The sequence below is a fragment of the Agelaius phoeniceus genome, chromosome Z (genome assembly GCF_051311805.1).
Source record: "Agelaius phoeniceus isolate bAgePho1 chromosome Z, bAgePho1.hap1, whole genome shotgun sequence".
Taxonomy (NCBI): Eukaryota; Metazoa; Chordata; class Aves; order Passeriformes; family Icteridae; genus Agelaius; species Agelaius phoeniceus.
This window is the reverse complement of record NC_135303.1, coordinates 73,222,574-73,242,423: the sequence shown is the minus strand read 5'-3', so window position 1 is coordinate 73,242,423 and position 19,850 is coordinate 73,222,574. Positions and strand designations below refer to the sequence as shown.

At 35.5% G+C, this 19,850-nt stretch overlaps 1 protein-coding gene across 4 annotated transcripts in view; it reads right to left on the bottom strand.

The window, feature by feature from the left end:
• Positions 1 to 19,850, bottom strand: part of ADAMTS6 (ADAM metallopeptidase with thrombospondin type 1 motif 6) — a 144,199-nt gene that overhangs the window by 81,354 nt on the left and 42,995 nt on the right. For all 4 annotated transcript variants that reach the window (XM_054652324.2, XM_054652325.2, XM_077171332.1 and 1 more), the window contains exons 8-9: positions 4,455 to 4,498; positions 910 to 1,015 (exon numbers count right to left, since the gene is read on the bottom strand). In XM_054652324.2, the coding sequence (XP_054508299.1) occupies positions 910 to 1,015; positions 4,455 to 4,498 (150 nt within the window). The remainder of the gene's footprint in view (positions 1 to 909; positions 1,016 to 4,454; positions 4,499 to 19,850) is intronic.

Genomic DNA, 19,850 nt, shown 5'->3' with positions numbered 1-19,850 from the left:
CATGTGTAAGGGCTTTTTCATACATAATATAGACGAGAGGATAGTTGCCTGGTCATTATCAAATATAATAGGTGGGCTAAAAATAACTGTTTACTTCCAACTCCTTTTTTTGATCAGCAGATTGCTAGCTTTCATTTCAGTCCACACTGGAACTTTCAACAGTTCCATCCACTAATGGGTGGAAAAGCATGTCAACCATAACTCTGTATTGTTCAACCCATGTACATAAAAAAAAAACATCTTGGTAAAAGAAAGTGCCCAGTCTTTTTAGAATCATCACATGGTACTAAGAGTGCTGTCTTTTGATGGGAGGCCTGAAATATTTCCAAACACTACTCAGATTTTATCAGTGTCATAACAACATACTCTTTAAAACTATATGCTAATACTTCAAATGTAACAAGTGATGCTGACTTCTCTATGCCTGTTTTATATAAATCATTCTCGAGTGAAAGAGGACTTAAAGCATATCAATATTGACAACAGAATCAATGTTTCAATGATAGTAGTTTGACTTATAATAAAGGCAAAATAAAAATAGAAAAAAATTTTACCTTTTAACCACTTCTCTTTCATAAAGAAAGGCAAAAATAAGTAATGGGGGAGAAAATATTTTCAAAGCCAAATATTTAAAAATATTAAACAGAGTAGGAAGGTTGTGAGTCAAGTCTCAGAAGGACAGATTTAACTGGAATCTGAAATCAAAGGGTATACAATGAGTCTTCAGTTCTAAATTTAAAGCCCCTGGTAATACATACTAAATAAAATGAAACGCTACTCATGAATACCATATACAGAAACGTGGAACATCAGAATAGATAATGATGCAGGAAAAAAAATTATACTGATTATTAACTAATATTAAAGAGGTGGTAAATTAAAATGTATTCTTATTTTAAACTCACTCACTTGTGACCAATCTCATGTGCAATGGTAAAAGCTGAACCTAGGCCAATATCTTCATTAATGCTGCAGCTCCTTTCAGGCTCACACATTCCAGCCACAGAGGCCAAGCCTGAATAAACAGAAGGAGACACAAAGGGTCATGCCAAGGTGTTTCAGTCTTAAAAGCCCTAGTTATAAATGCCTAGATTCTTTTTAATAACTTCTATGCACAGAAGGAGCAGTTGGCAAAAGGTTAACTTTCTAGTCATTTGCAAAATCACTGGGGGGAATTTCACTTTGCCGGCTAGACATTAATATTTTTTGAACTGCAGTCAGTGCTGGAAAATGTCTAGACTAGGGGTTAGATTTATAAATTTTACTTCTGGTAACTTGGGACCACCTAGTAACTTGAGCCAGGAGAGGGAATTCAAGAAAGTATTTCTATTTTAACATTCTTGTGCCTGAAGAAAGCAAAATGTATCCACATTATTTTTCTAAAGAAATCTGTTTAAGTTTAGTGGGTTCATAAAAACATACAAGCAACTTTTTTAGCTATGAAAAACCTCACATAGTACTTTAAAAAAATTAAAAAAACAAAACTGAATGCATCAGTGAAAAGAGAGGAGACATGTTAATAACAAGCAAGTATTTAAGCATGGAAGTCTTTTCCATTTATCACCCATTATCTTCTGGCATTAAAACCTTATTGTGTTACAAGGGCTTTTAAAAACTTTCTTCAGAGAGAGGACACTACTGTCACTAACTGACTATGGCTCTTCTGTATCTTACACATTTTGCAGCAATAGATTATTACAGAACATAGTGCAGTCATAATTTAGTGCCATTAAAGAAAGCTTTAAACATCAGGTTTATTTAATATATTTCTCCCCTAGAATTTCTGATCTGAAAGAAGCAGTAAACGTTTCTTTAAGGAAGTTACCTGCTGAGTTAACTGCATTACAAAAAAAAAAAAAAAAACAGAAAAAATAATACTTTATAAATAAACAAAGAAAGAAAATCCAAACAACCCCAAAAATAAGAACTAAAAAAATTGAAAAAACTTAACTTTGGTCAAGAGATAAGGGGAATGGAACAGGCAGTGGGGAAGAGAGAAAGCAAACTATTTATATGAGTAGGGGATTCAAATTATTCTATTTGGACTAACAGTAAGGAAGTCATAATATGACAAGTGCTTCCTGTTGTATCCACATTAGCAATTAATTTGAAGACATAGGAGTGGATCAGCACAGTGAAGCACAGAAGTTGGGGCTCTTCACATATCTTTGCATGCTGATTTGGCCATTCTGGACTAGTTGAATCCTGTAGGCAGAACATTACTACACACGTGACTCAAAGCTTCCTGAAGGGAAAAAATATTGCTGGGGTATCATGAGAACACACCCCATGGGCAATCTCAGGTTTCCTGTAGGCACATGTAGAGCATTTGGGGGGTATCTGTTCTATGTTTTCTCCCAAACAAATCTAGTTGGGACACAGCAAAACCACTCTGATATCCAAACTGACGTGGGCAAAAGCTGACAATGTGTGTCTGGAGAGTTTGCAGTGTGGAACCTGCAAAAAATGCAATAATTATAGTTCACCCATGGTGTTCAAATTGAAGAATTCTGAAGAAAACATGGCAATACATATATATACAACTATCATGCTCCCCTGCAAAGTCCACCGTATTTGAATGATAAAGTCATCTCCATCTTCAGGTCTTATAATTGAAGACTTGCTTCAGCAAATGAGAAGATCACAGTAAAATAACTCCATACCATGCTTGCAGAAAGTGATAGAGATCAAGCTAAGAACTCAGTCAGTGACTCAGACTTTAAAAGGACTTGTCCTTCACCGGAGCCACAGACACACTGCACAGATGTCTGAGATCTTTTCTAAGGGGTTCCATGAAATGTTCCCTGCCTCAGGTGTCTGAAACAGGATACAGATGTTTATGCCACATGAAATCTTCTACTTCTGTCTCTTCCTAGAATACCAATTATTCAGGTTTCTTTTGACCTTCTGAGACCTCTCTGTGGCTTTTTTCACAGACTCCTTTATATATATGATTAACTTTATTTATTGGATGTCAGTACAACTTAAGCATATCAAATGCCTTGCAAAAGAGGACTACAGGGCCTAGTCTTTTCTCCAATTCAATGCCTATAATGCAGAAAAATTGTCATGGTTTAGTTGCCAAGACCCCTATAACAGTAAGTTGGAACTGATACCATATGTGACTCTTATTTTTAATTTGTTTTTAATTAAACTTTTTGTTTTATAAAATATTTGCCAAATCTATCCTCTGTTACACTGGATTCAAGTGAAGCAAAATTTGCCTTTATGCCAAAATCTGATAGGGTAAGAGTTAGTACATTAATGATCTGTGTCAAAAGTAAAAATATCAGATAGTTCATGCATGAATGTATTCTCTTTCAACCTTTCTTTTTTAACACTTGCAAAGCCACTTCTAAGACATCATCTCTTCAGTTTCATGACCTCCAATGTCAAATAAAATCAATTACATTTGGAAATTCATCATCATGATTTGCCTTTTACTAAAGCATGCTGTGGGTTTTGTTATGTTTATAGCAGGCAAAATTCTGGTACCTTTCCCCATGTAAACTACACCCCTTTGCCAGAAGCATTGTACTGACTTGTGAGAGACTTATAGAAAAAATTAACATGGGTTAAGGCTATCAGTAATAGTGATATACAGTAATATAGGGAAAGACGAAGCAAATACATCATGAATTCAGAATGAGAAAAGTATTAATAATATGAAGTAGCTGAATTAGAATTTTGTCTTTAATCACCTTCAAGAAACAGGCTTATGAAAGGATGCAAACTGAAAACAAAATCTAAACAAGTACTATGTTAATCTTTGAAGAACATTCCCTTTATATGTTAGAGCATCATTGGAGGCAACAACCTATACTTACAGGTCATCTATAGTTATTTATAGTAGTAAATAACTACTGGTGACATTTAGGAATGGAGAGAACAATAGCTCTCCATCCTTAATCTAAGGTTGACGTGTGCACTTCTCCATTCTCAAAGTACTGTTTTAAGTAGTTTCAATGTTATTGTATTTTCTATCACTGTACTTTTTTTTTTCTAAGTCTGTGAAAGGAAAAACATGAAGCTGTACTTGCTGTGTACAGCACGGTGATAGTGTAAACCTCAGAGTCCATTCCTTTTGTAAGGTTTATGGGGGTAGTTTTATAACCTTCCTGAGGATTTTTACTTCTGTTTTTTTTAGATTATGGACACCAGTAAATGGAAACAAACAGCAAGTTCTCTTCTGTAAGAAGTAAAATTGAGTCATAGGTTTTATCAGTATTACAGCTGTCAGTGATGAAATACACAGCACCAGCTCACACAATTCAAACTCCCAGCAATATATCAAATCCAAAATCCACCTAGATTATTTTTATTTTTCATGTTTATAAAACTGCAAAACTTTGAAAGTACAAACTTAAAAAGATGTAATCAGTCAATAAACCAATAGCTAAGTATAAAGCCAGGAAACAGCAAATATGAGCTGAAATTTCTCTTTATAATCTTACCCAGTGTTCCACAAGGCTTGTTTTTATAAGTGCAGATATCATATCTGTTAAGAAAAAAAAGTAGATAAAGTATGTCAGTGAATCAGGTTTGTAAGATACTTTGTATATTTATCACATATCTGTATCATAGTCCAAGTTGTCAGACCGCAATCAGTTTAATTATGTGCAGCCAGCTGGTGTCGGCCTTTTCTACACTCTGGTGTAAACCACAAGCTGCAGTACACTCACAGCCGCTGGCCTCAGGCCAGTGGGACACCTGCCAGCAAGAAAAAAATGGTTAAAGTGGATCTTTGTAATCACCAGCTCCATAAAGCAGTCTACCACTCTCTTATGAAGTTACAGCAGCATGGCTACAGACTGCTACTGATTCTTAAACCCTAAGTTTTACTTATCCAGCATAATTGGAAGCCTCCTATGGTCTCACACTTATCAACTAAACAATATTAAGTGTAAGTTGTACTACTTAGTCTTTTGTTCCATTTAAAAAACTGAACCCTTAATTATTATACCATTTTTTAAAAACATCTTATCAACTGTCATTATAGTGCCGTTCTCATTATCCTTCCATAATTACAGTGTATCCTAAGAATATGTGCTAACAACATAAAATGAAAACCAATTCTGCAAAAAGCTGAAATATTTCCTTAAAGGAAAATTTTTGTCATTGTAGATACAATCTTTGAAACACAGAAGCTAATGAGTTTTTGTGTGGTTAATATGTAAATATCTGGAGCTAGCATGAAATTAAAATGTTTTCTGTGGCATAGCTTTTAAAATAGCAGTGGTCATGCAGCAGTCAATTCATTAATTACACCTTCATATTTTGAATATGCAATCCTATAATATGGATAGTGATAAAAGTACACTCCCACAATGCTATTTATTTTCAAGGATTTATATTGACTTCCTTTATTTCTGAAGCATACTATGCTTCAGAATAATTTCTACTCTTTAGAAAGCCAAATGAAAAAAAACATGAAAAGATACCATCTTTATGCTTTAATTTTAAACCCAAATAGTTACTAATTTTGGGCCACCAGACATTGTCTGCTAAAAATACTGTAAGGACTGCTATCATATAGGAGTCTGATCACAAGATATATACCTTTCACTGCTAAAAGAGTTATGGTCTGTCTGCAAGCCAAATCCATGGACAAAATAACAAAGCTTAAAATTTGGAACAAATCCAGTAAACTCTCTATGCATGCAGACTGCTGTGACCACATGGAATTCCTTTGATTTTTAAAGGGTACTGAGTGTGGAGCAGTTTGTGAGATTAAGCTATGATTTTGAACTTAAATATTCATGTGCATTAATTTCATCAAGGTGGTTCAAATGTGCACTGATTTCCTGTTTGCTGTCTGGAGGAGGAGAAGGTAACCAAATCAGCAGTCTTATAGAAAACATTCTTATAAAAAAGCATTCTTATTTCTCTTGAAATGTCCCTAAGTTCCAAGATGACAGGGATTCGAGTAAAGGAAGGATTTTTACTGAAATTTTTCCTGCCTTTTACATAATTAAGGAACCAAACTTCTTCTTTCTGTGCTCATGAGAGTGTCTGAACCTAATCCTATTGAAGTTCAAGCAAAATCTGTTCCTCAGAGAAAGCAGATGGCTCAGTCTTGTTTAGTGAGAAAAACCCTAGCTAAATTCTTTAGAACATAGTTGAGAACTGAATGGAAAAAAGTCTCTGAAATACACAGGTTTTCTGCTTTTTAATATCCAATGGCAGTAAGGAAAAACAACTGAAGACATACATCCTTAGATAAAATGGATGCTTGAGAATAAAGGCAATTCCACTCAACTCAAGTAAAATGTTGTCATTGACTTCAGCAGAGCTGAAAACTTTCCTGATGGTCTGAATCAAAATATTGTCCTACAGGTATGAATCTGAAGTTACTCCTCACCTTAGGCTGAGTTTCACAAAGAACTGTGACAGGAGAGAATTATATAAATTAAGTCCTTTGCTTCTGTTATATTTTTGAAAAACAAAGACCACGGCATTCTTCAGTTTCTGCTGGAAACTGTGTGTTCTTCATTGTGCATAACCTAGCATTTTTAAGACAATGTGATGATAATGAAACTTAAATTAGATAATAAAACTATGGAAAAGATAACTTTATTTTCCAATACACCAATTATTTCTTCAAGAACATACCTAGGTAGTGACATGTTCTAAATAAGCCATCACTAAATATTCAAATTTTATAGACGATGATTAATTTCCTGTAAGGATATTCATACACTCTCCTAGCCCCCAGTTTCCCAAGAACAAATTTTTTGAATTTTTGGAAAAGATTTCAGTCTAATGACTTACTTTATCTACATCATCTTCCAGCTCCATTTCTTCATCATATTACTTTCATATGAATGGTTTCTCCTTGTGATTTGTCTGAAAGCTCACAGCATTCTTATGAACCAAATTGCCTGCTTCCTCATTTGCTTCTCTATATGATTTAAAAACAGACTAACTTGGTTTTTTTTTTTTGTTTTGACACCACTTCTTATAACTTTATTTTGAACCTTCAAGGAATCCACTTAGTTCTCAGATGTTGGGTTCCAAATGCAGAAGACAGATGTAATACTTGACAGCTAGTAATTTTAAGATAAGAAACCCCTGAAAATACAAATAATCAAGATTGCCCATGAGATTAGCTAGGTCTAGTTGCTATGGGAAATAAAAAAATAAAAAGGCAACCCACAAACAAACAAAAAGCCCACACGCAAAAAAGCAGCACAAAGATGCAGCTTAATCACCAGGAGCCTAGTAAATACTAAAGGAGCTAAAGAGACCCAAAAGGTAGAGTCTCAAGCCAACAATTATCTCAACCAACCATTAAAGATTATGAAAACAGTCACAATTATGACAACTGCAAAAATGTTGGTTCAATTCACTGACAGATGGTGTAAAAGGGACACCACACAAAAGTTGAATGAAAGAACACAGTTACATAGGTAAATAACTTGGGATAAGATGGCAGCCAGACCATTTTGAGACAGCCAAGAAAAATCTGTGCCCAAGCCAAAAAAGAAGATCATATAACTCCTAATAAAGTGGGTGCAGTGCCCCTGAAATGTGACCACACTGGGGAAGTGGAATGGAAAAGAGGTAGGAGGGAAGATGGTTGATTACATGGCCATGCCTGCCCTGAAGAAATCAGAAGATGTTTCATGAGGCAGATGGGGAAGTGGTCTGGGACTGCTGGGCATTCCTGTGGGGCTGCTGAAGAGCTGCACAGACAGACAGGAAATGCATGATGAATGTACAACTGTCACTGACAACTCTGACTGACACATCAGCCAGAAGGAAACTGCACAGACAGACCTTTATCTGCTCAACAGGCTGGTCAAGGACTGGAGCAGCAGTACACTCCTGTCATGCCATGGATCAAACAGCAAGAGTTAGTGCACCATACAGGGACACCTTAAAAAGGAAAAATCCTGGCCTTTTTTGGCAGGATATACAGGCACCATGCTAAAATATACTTGCACACTGTATTAAAAAGTGAAAGGGATCACACTGGACAGTGAAATTCTACTATTTGCATTATCAAGCTGTTTTAAAACTCTATCACAATTTTTTAAGAAACTCCTTGTGCAGATTTGACCCATGAGAACAACTGATCTCAAAGAACTCCCACGAAAAGTTGTGGAGATGGTCATGATTCTTAACAGGCAAAACATAGAAAACTAATCCGTTTTGGAGACGCCAGCTTAGTAGTGTGTACACAAGATCTGTGCCAGTGGTACTCAGTGCAATAAAAAAGGCAGTGATGTGTTTATTTAATGTATTAGCGTAGATGTAAGCTACAGACTATCTCTTCAAGAAGTCTCTCTTATCTGTAACTCTAACCTGAAAAAAAGTCCATTTCCTTTGCAAATCTGGTGACTGGCATGACACTGATTATTTGATCAGGACACTTAAGTCAAACAGATAAGAAAGACAAATCCTCTGTGAATATTGTAAGCACTGCTCAAACTTGTCAGGTAAATTATCTGCAGTTATAGCCAATCTCAGGCACCTTAGGGGAACACAGCCATTTGTCTCCTGCAGAGAAAGAAGATTCTTCCCGATCCCTGCAAAGTGTCCATTTTCAGGCCTAATGCATGCAGTTGTGCAACTATGTACCTCACAGAGAGTTCCATGATTGCCAGTGTATTCTCACATTAAAAAATAAAAATAAACTTCAAAAAAAGAGACATACTAATTCACAGATTTGATTATATGAAAGCATCACAATGATTCAATTGTACCTCCACCCACCCTTAGCATAAAAATGTAAGTAATCTATTCTAGAAGCTAGAGAGGTTAAAAAATACTCCTTAAAAGCTATTCAATCTCACATTAAGAATTATTTAGAGCATAATTTGAGAGCAACTGGATAACTGAGGTTTTTCCAGTTATCTGCCCTTCCCTCCACAGCAGTCATTTGCGAGTGTTTGCAAAGGAAACAGGACCGCTCATACTGATGCCTCCCCTGACAGAAGTCCCCAGCTCTGTGGCTTAGGGTACTTCACGGACAGAGACTGCATCTTACCATTTAATTGATTTTTCTTTTACTGTCATCAGCCCTTTGTGAAATCCTCTTTATTCTGAAAAAAACAATTGTTTCAGTGTCTGTCTGGGGGATATGGTCATGCCTTTATCAGCAAAGCTGAGTCCCACTGTTTCAGTAGAGCTTCTTCCCTTTGAAATCACTATTTAAATTTTCATTTTAATCAGATTAATATATGGGATTTCTCAGAATTGTGCCATTACACTGTGGCCCTTCTGCCACTACCATGTGCACTCACGGGATTTTCAAACTTTCTGAAGTGTTTGTATTACAGTTCAAAAAGTTATTATAACAGTGGCATAAACAGTAGTAGATACAAAGGCAAAATGAATTATTTCTCCTTACATGTTAATGTGTATTTATAATTTCGAGGATAACATTGCCCTTTCTACCAGTCTCATTATCCAAACTGGCCCATTAACTGCAAAGAGTCTCTATAAAACACTATTATTACTAGCTGTATGTTACTGGAAATGTCCAGTGTGCCAGAAGGGACTATTTGCATCAAATTAACACTGAGATAGAAATATACCTGTTACAGGATTGGAAACATACATGAATACTAGTATTAGATACACTTTAAAGAATTTCATTAATCAACAAGAATAACTCACACAATGTCTTTGCTTTAAGTACATGAACATTCTTATTAGAAAAGCAAACTGTTCAAAATCAGTATGAAACACCAGCTGTTTACTTATACATACATCAAACTACTCCAAAACTACTCTGAGAGCCACGAATAAGCATGAGTAACATTTAAGATACATAGTAACATAAATAACCAAGACTTTTGAAGGAATATTTCTTAATGGAAAATATTTTATGAGACCAAAATACAGTCACAGTGAATGAGAGAAAACCTACCAAGTTGGATGGAATTCAAATGTAAAAAAAAAAAAGTAAGAAAATTCAGGTTAGGCAAAACCAACAAATATGTATGATTGGACATGAAGCTCTTTATAAGTTTCAGATAGGTGAACACATACTTCATATATATAATACTAGACAATTTGCCAGTTAATCTGCTTGAAAGGGTTGTCAGAAAATAAAGATAACTGATTCTCTCCCAGCTAAGAGTAAACAGAGCCAAATACTACGAATTATTATATTTCATTTTTAGGGAATATTTCCAAATATGTTATCTCTGAAAGCAAGGTTCTATTTTTTACTTTTAAACCAAATTATACTTTTTGACACTCACTTTCTAATTATTATATGTTTTAAGAACAAGCTCTTTAAATAAGGACTATCCTTCTCACACACTCTTGCTCAACAATATACCTAACAAGTTATGAGGGTTACATATTTTTTACTTTTTAATCTTCATGCTGTGCAACATGATTTATCTATGAACCCAATCATAGTTGTCCCATTTTTGAACAAAGGTAAAAGACCAGGCAAAAAGGTACCTCTTACGAAAAATTAAATTAACCTAGTTCCAACACCTATGACTATAAACTGAACAGATCAGACTGCATCTCAGATTTCTCTTGAATGGATCAAAACCTTCAGGCTATCTGACAACTCCAACTCCTGTTTCTGAAGTATGGAAGATCTAAAAAAAGAAAAAAAAAAACAGTGACTGTCATGTACCTTCACCCTTTTTGGTTTTTTGGCATGGCTATATCAAAAAAGTGGTCATTTTGCAAGTGCAGAAAATGTCACTAATACTAGAGAACTGCAATGGAATTAATAACTCCTAAGATAATTTGGTCATTCATTAGATTTGCACAGGTTACCAATATTAATACTCTCTGCTACACAGTTTTTTTATGTCTTTTTAAAGGTTTACTTCAGCACATCCTTTGCCTTACAGAAAGTGGTACACCACAACAGCATTCTGCCTTAAAATAAAGAACATGTCTTATTTGGTTCCTTCCTCAAAAACCTCAAACCAAAAAGAGCTATTTAAACCAAGGAAGGAAAAGAATAACATACATGTTACACATCACTCATCAGAAATAGCTTTTTCTATTATTAGTTTTCCATGTCTTTAATGCTGCCATAGACAACCAGAGTCTGTCTCTATTGGACTTTATTCTGATACTTAGCTTGGGTGGATAAATTCTGATTTACAGCCAGAAAAACTATTGCTGCCATAAGTTCTAGTTCTCCTGATTTATATAAATCTTTTAAATAACTGCACTGTAAATGAAACACTTCCATACAACTTTTTCTAAACTGCAAACTGCAAATGCAGTCAAAAATGTAAAAATAAACACAGTTCTGAAAAAAAAAATTAAGCTGCCATTTGTATTCATCAATTTCAGCAATGTAAGAATAGAATAGCAATTGCAAGTTTATCACAATCAGTACTATTATTAGTGCCCTTAGGACACTCAGAATAACTCCTGATCCACACAAAAAATACTATGAAAGTGCATCAGAAATATAGAGCCACCTACCTGCGTGACAATGGTGATTTCAATAATATTCAGGGGTAACGTAGAGATTGGCATTCGTACTATCGCCAGAGTGTAGGAAATACTTGATGATTTGTTGCATTCTGAACCTCAGAAGCATTTTAAACTTTTATTGCATTCTCAGTATTGAGCCAAAATTTAGATGGAGTTATACAGACGTAGCTAGCTCAAACTGAGCTTGAGAATAAACCAGAAACTTCTACATATCTGCTCTAAGTACACTGTTAGTAATTTCTCTATCAGTACATTCAGGATAAGTCCAGCAACTAACACATAAAACTTTTTTTCAAAGGACATTGATACTGAACAGCTTAAGCAGCTTGTAGGGCAATGTTTTTTTTAGAGTGTGCTAATGCAACCAAGTCTGGGGAAAAGGAAAGCTAGCAAAACTAATTACATAGGTGTGGTTGGGGGCATCCTGCCACACAGCAGAAAATAGGAAGCAACTAGTCTGGACCTCTGGCAGAAGGGAAACACAGCTAACAGCTATGATTACTAATCAAGTTTAGCTCTGTTGGATGGAAATAAAGTAGACAAGTTAGAGCAATAACATATTGCACATATATTTCTGGGTTCTTCTATTATTTCTTTCTGTGATTTTACTGTGGGTATGCCTTTTTCCTAAATTTCTGAATATTGTAAACAATTAGTTTACAATCTCTGAGAAGATCACAAATCTTTACACACAAAATGTCCACTTTATTTACCCTTACTCACACTGCATATGGCATAAAGGCTAAGCCTTGGCTGTAAAGAGTATCAGTTCATTAGGATGACAGACCACACCTGGTACAGAAGAACCTAAGAATTGCAACATGGGCCAGACCACAGATTCCACTATCCCAATACCTTGCCTTCACAACGAACTAAGAGAAGGCCCAAGAAAGAATAACACCACTGCAAGCATAAAACGTCAATTATACCAGTACTCTCCCAACTATTTTTGGCTCAGACATTTTGAGACAGATGTGCTACTGTGTATTTAGTACTTTCAATGGATTTTTCTTCTGTGAACATGCCTAGCCAACCTTTCAACCTATACATATGTGCAGGTTCCATAAAGTGACTTGCCAAGAAGTTTCAACATTAGCTAAACCTTGCATTAAGAAGGGCTGCCTCTCTTCTCCTGGTTTTGAGTCTTTCTTCTTCTCTATTTTCTGGACAGCCTCAAGTTCTTGTGGTGAAAGATGCTATGAACGATTTTTTCCTCATTTATGCCCCCCATACAATCGTGTAACTGTTTAGATCACTGAAGTGCTGTCCCAGATTTGACTTTCCCAAAAGTTGACTTCTTCAAGTAAGAGAGTCCTCAATTTAGTCATTCCTTGTAAGAAAGTCACAGATTTTGCAGTCATCCTTGCTCCCCTTCTCCAATTCTCTGAACACCTCTTGAGATGAGTAGGCCAGAGTGATACAAACTATTCAAGGCATACCATGCCCAGTTTAACCAACTGCATAATAAGGTTCTTTATTCTTTCCCAATAATCTTTAATACATTTAATTTGCTGGATTAATAATGTATACTTGACAAGTAGTCCAAATGTTCCCAGGAAAATAATAATATTATCTAATAACAGGAGCAGTGGTTGTGTTTTGCTACTTCTGGTTGATATTTGTACAAAATTTCTGAGAAAAAGATTGAAACTCTTACATATATACTGTCACAACTTATTTTTCCTGAAAATAATGAGAACCCTGTGCTTGGACTCAGCTAAAGAATCACAAAATTATATTGACACAAAGAGCTAAATTTCAGTACCTTAATGCATTAATTAAAACCTTCTTCAGTCAATGCAATAATGTTTATTTGCTGACTTCTTCTAAAGGTCAAAAACAGTCATTCCACCCAAATGATTTTTAACACGGACTAGAATCAAAATAATTTTTTGTCTTACGAGCATACTCACAGCAATATATTTTACAAGTTCAGTGCTTTTTTCTATAAGTGGTGTTACAATAAGTTACAATAAAGGATTTCTTCTCTTCAAAAAATGTCAGCTAACAATTTGATCTGATTGCTTAAAGAACAATACAAAGCCAATTGAGTGCTGGACATCTGTGGTAGTTTTCCAGATGACATGCAAAATACAGCTAATAAAGTCTGAAGCTAGCATATTCTGTGGTCTGCTTGTGAATGGAAAAGAAAAGAAATACATAGAATTAAATGGCAGCAGAGGCAAAGACTGCTCTAACAAAGAGGATCTGTTTAAAAGAAATACACACGTTTACAAGAAAAGAAATGTCAGAGATCTTGTCCGAGTTGGTTAGAGCACATCAACCTGTCATGTTGAGACCAGAAGGAACTTAATTTGATTTTCTGGTTTTTTTAAAAGGGGCAGGCAAATGGAATACTTGCACTTCACATGGATCTTTGAAGTGTGTCTGCATGAAAAGCAGAATCCATACAATTCAGAACTGCATGCAAATCTTTGTTTCATCTTCTTTTCTATGTAATACAAGCCAGGAAGAAATATTAGCTCTATTGAAGACAAAAAAAGTTTGTGTAGCATCTATTATCATTTATCATTATCATTTTCATTTCAGGAAAAATAACTTATTTTTTACAAATCATTTTAATGTCAACAGCAACTAACTGTTGTGAACGAAGGGCTGCATACCATGAGAACATTAACTGACTTTACAGCAGTCACTGCTCATAAACCACACCACTCTTATTGTATACAGGTTAGGATTAATCAACTGTATCTATCCAGGCTGTCTGCAGGCATCTGTCCTTGCTTCCTCTTACCTTAAAGAAAGTAAGAGTTAAGCTGGTGCAATTTATTTTATTACTCCTGACAAAAAGAAAAGAATCACAGAACTAGATAGGAAAGTAAATGAGCTTCAGAAACCATGATCTATCCTGCAAAGGGATGCACGTGTCAGGGTGCTCTGTATATGAATTCTTCAACCTAAGTTATTAAATCCATATTAAAACTACATGATTGTCAAAAGGAATTTATCAGTGATTCCTTAGGTTTAAACCTTCCATACATGATTCAAGACTTCGCTTTCTAAACTAGTCTTTCAAAGCTAACCTGTCTTGAGGTGGGAAAATAAATTAATAAATTCCTCTTTATTACATTTATTAGGCCCACCAAGTATTTAGCCACTTTGTCTTTTCTGAAAACTTTTACAGTTATATTTCCAAAATTAGTTTGGTTCCCCCTACAGATGTTATGAAAGAAAAGTTCCATTACTTTTTTTAATTGACAATCTACTCCTTCATATTAAAATTGACCTGAACTTCTGTTTTATTTTTTACCACATACTGCATATTACCATGAGACTATTAAAATAATTATTCCCATGAGTTTTATAAAATTTTAAATACTGAACAGAAATTTTGGCTGGCTCCAAGGAGAACCTTTATTCCCATGTGGGCAGTCAAGCAGTAAAGTGGTCTGCCCAAAAAGGTTTTGCAAGATTTGACTGGGTAAAGTCTTGTGAAACCTAGTTTGATCTCATAGCTCACTCTGCTTAGAGGATAACATTGGACTGAAGACCTCCAGAGGTTCCTTTCAGACTGAATCCAATAGATTCTAAGTAGGAGTTACCTAAAAATCTTCACATCATTTAATTAATAATTATGAAAAAATAAATATTACATTCTAACACAACTCTTCAGAATATTCATTGGAAAGTAAATTATGTGTAAATTACATTACTCAAAATAGAAGCATCATTAGAACCATAGATATTGTAGTATAGTATAGTACAATATAGTATTAATATATTAATAATAAATATAGAAATAATTTTTTCAGCAGTACAGAAAACTGGGGGAAGAGGTTCCCTCTCCCTTCCACTCTGAGTTGGAATAATGCTACATCTTCCTAACAACTACACATGAAAGCTCTTGAACTTCATTCCCCAATTAGTTGACTGCAAAGTTTGAAACACCTGACATTGTTCTGTAAAGGACATTCTCTTCTGCAATGCCAACACAATCACCCAAAACACTAACTGTAAGAAATCCAGGAAGTTGAAGCTGAAAGAAAAATAAGCATGCTTTATTTCTTTTTGCCTCATTAACTTTTAGAAATTAATGTAGCTAAACCATTATAAATAATGCCAGGTAAATACCGTAAGATCTCCAAACAAGATCACATCCAAGAAAATATTTCTTTCAATTGTGGCTGAAGAAATGGGGAGAATTTCACTGTATTAAGGTCATAAAAGTATTATTTTTAATTATTAGTTTCATTTATGTAAAGTTATTGAACTAAAACACTTAAATTCTCCCAGATTTATAAAAAAGGAAGGCTCAATTTAGAAGTTTAATAAAGTAAGGATTATTTAAGGTTGGATAGCATGGAGGAACTACCACGATTTGATTTTCTTTTTAATATATTAACTGTAATTTCTGCTTTATAAAGTAGTCTGGTTCTCATTTGTTCAGCTTAAGTTATTTTAGTGTTTCTATTATTGTCAGGCATAGCTTTATTCAACAAATACAAGTCATTTACAAATGTAAATACTTTAATCAAATTCCCACTTTTGCTTGGAAGAACCTGGAAAAAAACATGTGGTCTTCCTCAGAACTGTGTTGGGGCCAGTCCTGTTTAACATCTTCATCAATTATGTGTATAAACCTCTGCAAATTCACAGGTGACACCAAGCTGGGTGGGAGTGCTGATCTGCTGGAGGGCAGGGAGGCTCTGCAGAGGGATCTGGGCAGGCTGGATCATGGCTGAGGCCAATGGTGTCAGGTCAAGTAAGGCAAAATGCCAAGTTTTACTCATGGGTCACAACAACCCCAGGCAGCTCCACAGGCTGGGGCAGAGTGGCTGGAAAGGACCTGGGGGTGCTGGTGAGAGCAGCTGAACATGAGCCAGGCTGTGCCCAGGTGGCCAAGAAGGCCAATGGCATCCTGGCCTGGATCAGCAATGCTGTGGCCAGCAGGGCCAGGGCAGGGATTGGCCCCCTGTGCTGGGCACTGCTGAGGCCACACCTTGAATGCTGTGCCCAGCTTTTGGCCACTCCCTACAAATCAGTGAGGTGATGGAGTGGGGATAGAGAAAGGCAATGGAGCTGGGGCAGGGCCTGGAGCACAAGTGCTGTGAGGAGCAGCTGAGGGAGCTGGGGGTGTTTAGTCCGGAAAAAGGGAGGCTCAGGAGAGACCTTATCACCCTCTACAACTGCCTGAAAGGAGGCTGTAGAAAGGTGAGGGTCAGCCTCTTCTTCCAGGCAACAAGTGACATGATGAAGGGAAATGGCCTTAAATTGTGCCAGGGGAGGTTTGGATTACATATTAGGAAACATTTTTTTACAGAAAGGGTTGTAAAGCATTGGAACAGGCTGCTCAGGGAAGTGGTGGAATCACCATCTCTGGAAATGTTCAAAACACATGTGAATATGACACTTGAAAATATGGTCTATTGGTGGTGATGCTGGGTTGACAGTTGGACTTGATAATCTTAAATGTCTTTTTGAACCTTAATGATTCTATTATTCTATGATTCTAACTTGTAAAAGCCTAAAGCAAAAAAATCTGAATTAAAATGTTATTTTTATTAGTTAAATTTTTTATATAATTAAGAGTCATGAATCTGTTTAAGTTCTTGAGCTACTTACGAGAATATGCAAGAAAAGAGTTTCCTTCCAGTAATGAGGGGAGAGATGGTGATTTCAGTGGTGCACAGACTATAAAGAAGACCCACATGTTTCAGTGAAGTTACTACCTCTAGCACAGCACCATACTATTTAGAATGCCATTTTTAGGAAGGGACACATACAGGAACAAAGGTTTTTGGACTACCAAACAATCTGCTTAATTGACTCAAGACATAACCAAAAATAGAATTGCAAAACATCACAATTCTCCTGACCAAGTGCATCTCATACTATTACTATTGTTTTATGCTTGTTTTTTTAAACCACTAAATAATTAACAATCATAACCAAAATGTGATTAAAATGGAATAGCTTCAAAACCAGTCTTGGTCAAAGACCCATAAACACTTCCATGGCCTAAGATACTGCATTTCACACATCTGAAAAAGTCCTTGGTTTTTGAAGTACAATTTCTTGTTCTTAACTAATTTCAAACACACTGTTCACAATTGCGTAACATATTTCACTCTGCTTTGGCAGGTGGTTGAAAGAGCTCATAGGGTAGAAATTTCTTCTGAAAGAATCTGGACAATGAACATTTGTCAGCATTACTTATGACCTTGCAATTTCTAAGTAGGACTAACTGTCCTAAAATAACAATATAAGCAAATACCTTTCATTACAGCTAAATTAATGTGCAAGCTAAGGAACTGCCTGTACCTCTTCCTGCCTATTTATCCAATAACTTAGCACTCCCTTTTTCAAGCTGCTGAGAGTAATAAATGAGAGATTTACATGGGTCTGGCTGAAGTAGTGAGAAGGCAATCCAAATGCAACCTCAGTGCTATCCAAAGAGCCATCTTAAAAGGTCTGAAAAAGAATCACATACATTTGGAAGCTGAATGTTATCAGCTCCCAAAAACACAAGTTCTACAGTTTTCAGAACACAACCTGAACAAAATGTTCAGAAATAACAAAAATACTAACTTTAATAATTTACACCTGATGTCCTAACATAATGTTACAAATACCTACAGCAGCAATTTGATTCAAACAGCAGTATTGGATAGTCATTCATTCTGTAACTCACTACAAAGCTAATTTTAAAACAAGGTTTTGTTATTTGCCATATGGAAAAGAAAAAATGAATTTTGGCAGTTTCTATCCTTCCTGCCCTGACCTTAAGGCATCTTGTCCTCCAAGATCATAACTGCATTAACTCTCAGCTTATTGACAGTGAAACAGTCAGCTTCATGGACTAAGCTAACTTCTATTATCTTGTTGCTTATATGTCTAACTATTACACAGACTCTTATGTTTCCCTGGCATGAGCCTTACTCTGTGTAGATCTAGGAGTCTTCCCAGAAAAGTCATGTTGGTCAACATGTACTTAAAACACCAAAACATGCAAAACTGAAAGTTATTTATGAACTATGTCTAAACTTCAGAAAGAATCCAACCAAAAAACATGAAAAAATATTTTTGTTAAATGATCTGAATATTTTTCCTTCTCCATTAGACTGACCAGGATTTGACACTCCAGTTAGTCTTGTACCAAATCTAAAGCCATTACTAAGAGTTCTAAAATTTCATCATTTGTGAATGAGTAACAAGTCTGGTTACACAAATTCCAGACTACCAAATAAAATCTCACTGCTAAGATATGCTACTGACAACATTTTCAATTTTTTAAAACAACAAAAGATCAGAAATTTTGTTGGTCTTCTGAAAAACACTTGAGGGGGTCAAGTGGGGGGAGGGGGCAGGCAGCAGGGGTCAGAATTAAAAAAAAACAGGTAAAAATTAAAGAAGTATTTGACTTGAAACAATTTAACATTTCATGGTTTTTTGTTTCTAGATACATAAGTATTTTTAATGAAATCTCTTATTCCTAAGGACTTGCTTTCACAAGGGAAAAACATCTCTCCATGTATTCACAGACTTGCTTTAGTACCTGGTATGAACAATAAGAGGTGTTTTCGCAGCATCCCTCCAAAACTGATACAAGACACAAAGATCATTAATAGATTAATGCAGTTTAATTGCTAAAAAACTATGTCAGTCCCTGTAGCAAGTTCTGTAACATGGACACATATCTTCTTCTACTTGGAGAAATATTAATTATATTAATTACCTAAACAGAGAATTGTCCTGAATGACAACTATGTTCTGAGAGATAATAAAAAGCTTTCAATTCCAAATTATAAAAGTTACAATGATTTCTCATTAAATATAATATTATTATATATATATATATATATATATATATATATATGTATATATATTAAGCGCATATGTGTCAAAACATCCTTTTTCTGCAGTACCCAGGACACAAGTGTACCTTGCCAGCAAACTGCAATACCACATGCCCAAAAACTCAGACTGCAGACTAATAGTAAATTGTCAAACTCTGAAAACTCATGAAGGTACTGATTCAAAATGATTGTGGACTTAAGCTGTGGGGACATATTCAGGATAGTCTGTTTGCCCAAGAAAGGCTTGGGCAGAAAAAACAAGTAATTAACTATTTCAAGTCATGTGAAGATTTCTTTGGCAGGGGGCAGGCAGGCAGGAATCTAGAAACCTGGAATCTAGAAATCACATCTAAAAGTCTAAATCTAATCTAAAATTCTATAGAAAGAAAGATGGTCTACCATCCAAACTGGAGAAAAATGCAAAGTGTAACTGGTAGTACATTAAAAGAGCATTAAAGCAGGAAAAGGCACAAAATAATAACTCTGCTTTCAAAGTCACCACAGAAAGAAATTTGATTCTGGGAGAATCTACTCCTCAGTGCTTGTCACCACTTAACAGATCACTAGTCCCAGAGGCAGATAGCTGATAGCTTTTAGTAAAGC